The following is a 5,079-nucleotide window of genomic DNA, read 5'->3' on the forward strand; positions in this document are numbered from 1 at the left end:
ACACACACACACACACACACACACACACACCTGTATTTACTGGCATCTGCTGGTTGGGAAAATACCCTTCTAATGGTTGTTGCAGATGGACAACTACACCCAGCAAGAGCTGACTGATCTCTTTGTGAAGTACAACGTCAAATCACCTTCCACAGGAAATGACCTCACACCTCCCATCTCCTTCAACCTGATGTTTAAGACGTCCGTTGGTCCAGGGGGGAACATGCCGGGGTACCTATCAGTGAAACACATCATCTGTCTCAAGTGAAAAACTGTTGTTTGCTGCATTAAAATTGTATTGCGTGAAATAATTGTGTAACCTTTGCAGCTATCTGAGGCCTGAAACAGCCCAGGGAATGTTCCACAACTTCAAACGCTTGCTGAAGTTTAACCAGGGAAGACTTCCTTTTGGTGCCGCTCAGATCGGTAACTCCTTCCGGAATGAGCTCTCTCCTCGCTCTGGACTCATTTGCGTCAGGTAGTCAGAAGCGCCTTAATTACTTACCTGCAAATTATAATGACAAAACAGTGAGATGTTATCTTTACCTTCTTGCAGGGAGTTCACCATGGCTGAGATCGAGCACTTTGTGGACCCAAATGACAAGATCCACCCAAAATTCTCCAGCGTGGCCGACCTGGACATCATGTTGTTCTCCTCTAAGGCTCAGACCAGGGGCCAGTCTGCCCATATCATGAGGCTGGGGGACGCTGTGCAACAGGTGGGAATCCTTTCATAGATTTATTATATACTGTGTTTATTCTTAGTGCTGAAACCATTGCATGTCTTAAGTGGAAGGTTGTTACTGATGGTCCCTTACAAACATTTAAACAACCCCTTTACCATTACAAACCACTAAATACAAGATCAAATAGCAGGATATAGAAGACGTTGCATTATAAAACCATATATTCAATTTTGTTCCAGTATGTGTCATTACAAATGTCTTTCTTCTGCAAAATTGTGATTTTATAATTGACGATATCATTTACTGTTACAGGCTGGACAGGGAAACTGTAATTTCATGTCTTTTTCTTCTAATAAGCTATCTGTCAGTCAGTTTTTATCTTAATTTTCAAAAATTGCATATATTAGACCAACTATTGTGAGAATAATAATTATTATTATAATAATAATATTTGCCAACTAACCTTTATTAATAGATTAACAACAGGATAGTTTTTTAAAATTACATTACATTTGATGGACTATCATCATTAAGTCTTTTATGTGTCTGCTGTGGGGAGTGATCAACAATTCAGTGCTGGGTTACTTCATTGGAAGAATCTACCTTTATCTGATTCAAGTGGGGCTGTCCAAAGAAAACGTGTGCTTCCGTCAGCACATGGAGAACGAGGTGGCCCACTACGCGTGCGACTGCTGGGACGCAGAGTCCAAGACCTCCTATGTAAATCTTTTATTAACACAAATAGACTGAGAAGTTTGTGGATGTAAGTCAAGACACATTTTGTTTTTCTCTCTTTTAGGGCTGGATTGAGATAGTGGGATGTGTTGACCGTTCCTGCTATGATCTCTCGTGCCACTCCAGAGCCACCAAGGTCCCTCTAGTGGCTGAAAAGCCCCTGAAAGAACCCATATCCTTCTACTCTCCCAGTCCAACAACATTACAACCATACTAAAATGTAATTATAACCATTTTTTTGAATATGTAGTATTCTTTAAGTGTATATTTTAGCATGTAGATTGCATGCTGATCACTCAATTTATTTTATATTTGAAACTCAAGGTTCACTTACACTTCCTTTTCTTTTTCTATCTTCTTTATAAAGCTTGTTGACCTTGATTTGTTAATTTGTCTTGCAAGCTGGATTCCTCTGTTTTACTCCTGAACTTCTTCACACAAAGTAGTTAATGTTGTCCAGTTTGAGCCCAATAAGGGAGACATAGGAACAGCCTACAAAAAAGATGCCAAGTTGGTACTGGAGTACTTGCATGTGACGACTGCTACATCAGTGATCAGGAGAAGCTTCTCAATGAAAATGTGTAATTTCTGCTTGCAGGGAGAAAGGTTTTAGGTTTTTTCTTTTAGGTTTATTCATAAATATGTTGTGTGTGTAGTTCAGCTCATGAAAAATGGGGGGTAAAAACAAAAGTGTTGCGTTCATAATTTTGTGTTTATATATATATATATATACGGCCACTTTATTAGGTACCCCATGCTAGTAACGGGTTGGACCCCCTTTGCCTTCAGAACTGCCTCAATTCTTCGTGGCATAGATTCACCAGGTGCTGGAAGCATTCCTCAGGGAGTTTGGTCCATATGACAGATGGCATCACACAGTTGCCGCAGATTGTCGGCACATCCATGAGCGAATCTCCGTTCCACCACATCCAAAGATGCTCATTGGATTGAGATCTGGTGACTGTGGAGGCCATTTGAGTACAGCGAACTCATTGTCATGTTCAAGAAACCAGTCTGTGATGATTCCGTTTATGACATGGCGCATTATCCTGCTGAAAGAGCCATAGAAGTTGGGTACATTATGGTCATAAAGGGATGGACATGGTCAGCAAAACAATACTCGGTAGCTGTGGCGTTGCAACGATGCTCAATTGGTACCAAGGGGCCCAAAGAGTGCCAAGAAATATTCCCAACACCATGACACCACCACCACCAGCCTGAACGTGATACAAGGCAGGATGGATCCATAGCTTTCATGTTGTAGACGCCAAATTGACCCTACCATCGACTGTCGCAGCAGAAATCGAGACTCATCGACACAGCAACGTTTTTCCAATCTTCTATTGTCCAATTTCGATGAGCTTGTGCAAATTGTAGTCTCAGTTTCCTGTTCTTAGCTGAAAGGAGTGGCAACCGATGTGGTCTTCTGCTGCTGTAGCCCATCTGCCTCAAAGTTCGACGTTCTGTGCGTTCAGAGATGTCTTCTGCCCACCTTGGTTGTAACGGGTGTTTATTTGAGTCACTGTTGCCCTTCTATCAGCTCGAACCAGTTGGCCATCTCTCTGACCTCTGGTCCAACAAGGCATTTCCGCCCACAGAACTGCCGCTCACTGGATGTTTTTTCTTTTTCGGACCATTCCTGTAAACCCTAGAGATGGTTGTGCGTGAAAATCCCAGTAGATAGCAGTTTCTGAAATACTCAGACCAGCCCTTCTGGCACCAACAATCATGCACGGTCAAAGTCACTAAATCACCTTTCTTCCCCATACTGATGCTCGGTTTGAACTGCAGGAGATTCTTTGACCAGTCTACATGCCTAAATGCACTGAGTTGCGCCATGTGATTTGCTGCTTAGAAATTAAGTGTTAACGAGCAGTTGGACAGGTGTACCTAATAAAGTGGCCGGTGAGTGTATATATATATATATATACACACTGTATATATATTTTCAAGTTAATCTGGTGATGTTTATGTCTGTTGGGAGTTCAGCATTGAGACAAATGGCAGAACATTTAAACTGACCAATGACATGGTCAGTGTTTAAAGGGATTTCCAGAAAACTCTGCACGGTAAGGCAACTCTAAACCTGCCTTCAGAGCTGTAGAGCAGAACAGTGAGTTTGTTCATGTGGGAAAACAGCCGTCTCTCTTTTCCCACAGTGGAGGAGATTGTTCCCAATGTAATTGAGCCGTCCTTTGGCATCGGCAGAATCATGTACTCCATCTTCAAGCACTCGTTCAGCATCCGGCACGGCGATGAACAGAGGACGGTAAGAATGCTTCAAAACAAGGAATGAGATCTGAGTGAGAATTGCATGCATGTTTAATTTAAATAACTCCACCCCCTCCCCCTAGTATTTTAGCTTTCCTGCCATTGTAGCTCCATACAAATGTTCCATCCTTCCTTTGAGCCAAAACCAGGAGTTTACGCCATTTTTTCAACAGTTATGTGAGTGTGACACTAACTTTCAGATTTCAATACAGCATGATGAAGTGTAAAGAAATAGTTCAACATTTTGGAAAATACTCTCTTCCATATCAGGAGTTAGATGAAAACACTGACACCACTCTCATGTTGATCTTCTCCTCTAATTTAAATGAATGTATTTCCTAAAATGTCTAACTTTTTCTTTTAATTTCTTTGAGCATTTCTATATGCATTTCTGATGCTTATCTATTCAAACTGATGACAAATTTCTGTCTTCTTCTTTCTGTGTCACAGACTGGGGGAAAGCTCAACCAGTCAAACATGCTGGAGGGATCAGAGTCCTCTGTGGCCTCCTTCCTCCTACAGTAGCCTATATTACTGTCGCATGCAACTGTTTAAACCACTCCGAAATGAATGTGTAGCACGGATACTGATAGCAGAAAACATAGATACAGCCAGGACTTTTAATTTAAAAAAAATGTAATACTGCATGCCTTGGTTAAACTTTGATAATAAACCATAAACTGCACAGCTCGTTTCATTTTTGGGTTGCTTTGTGTTTCCAGCTGTAATGACACCACTGCATTGTATTTTGTGTTGCTGTCACTAGACGGCACTGTGTGTTGTCTCACAGTCTATTGTAGAATGTGGGAGGCATGGACGTTGCAAGTTGGGATGTTTGGCTACATCTCAAAATTGCAACAGGTTTACACCCTCCCAATACAGATCTGGCCCTGGCAGCCAGGATTATGGAAAATAGCAGCAAGAGAAAAGAGACAAGAGAGCTCTTCATTTGAAAATAGAAATAATAAATTTGCACAGACCAAATACACACACACACACGCTAATCTACCAATTACATATTCATGCTCATTCTCATGTGATAGTCTGATGCTAAATGTGATATGTCATAATAAAAACAAAACACTATTCCACACACTAGAGCTGCAGTAAGTAGGTTTAGGTGGTTTAACCTCTGCTGCATCATTTAGAGAAGTACCAGGTGGTAAATGAAGTTAAAACATTCAATAAAAAACTCCCAATGTCTGGTTAAAGTGTGTAAGCAGTCCTCCCCCTCTGTCAGTGGTCAAAGTATAAATACATCATGTCACCTTTAACTAGTGGCAACTCCCTCTCAGGGAGTCAGAGGGACCTGCAGCCCACTCTGAGCAGATGTAAAGGTTTACATTTTCTAGCTTTTTTTTTAAGAATTACATTTTCATCTACATCC

General features: G+C 41.2%; 2 protein-coding genes across 2 annotated transcripts in view; both read left to right on the plus strand.

Moving 5' to 3' along the window:
* The window catches only part of LOC116672412 (glycine--tRNA ligase), a 5,041-nt gene extending 2,840 nt beyond the window's left edge, over positions 1 to 2,201 (plus strand). Inside the window, exons 7-12 of the mRNA XM_032504247.1 lie at positions 86 to 231; positions 329 to 478; positions 557 to 719; positions 1,242 to 1,406; positions 1,486 to 1,593; positions 1,861 to 2,201. Coding sequence (XP_032360138.1) covers positions 86 to 231; positions 329 to 478; positions 557 to 719; positions 1,242 to 1,406; positions 1,486 to 1,593; positions 1,861 to 2,034 — 906 coding nt within the window. The 3' untranslated portion in view covers positions 2,035 to 2,201. The remainder of the gene's footprint in view (positions 1 to 85; positions 232 to 328; positions 479 to 556; positions 720 to 1,241; positions 1,407 to 1,485; positions 1,594 to 1,860) is intronic.
* A 2,803-nt stretch (positions 2,202 to 5,004) lies between these two features.
* Positions 5,005 to 5,079, plus strand: part of hhatlb (hedgehog acyltransferase like, b) — a 7,370-nt gene continuing 7,295 nt past the window's right edge. Inside the window, exon 1 of the mRNA XM_032504289.1 lies at positions 5,005 to 5,023. The gene's annotated coding sequence lies outside the window, so the exon portion shown is untranslated. The remainder of the gene's footprint in view (positions 5,024 to 5,079) is intronic.

This window comes from Etheostoma spectabile, chromosome 22, assembly GCF_008692095.1.
Source record: "Etheostoma spectabile isolate EspeVRDwgs_2016 chromosome 22, UIUC_Espe_1.0, whole genome shotgun sequence".
NCBI classification, from domain to species: domain Eukaryota; kingdom Metazoa; phylum Chordata; class Actinopteri; order Perciformes; family Percidae; genus Etheostoma; species Etheostoma spectabile.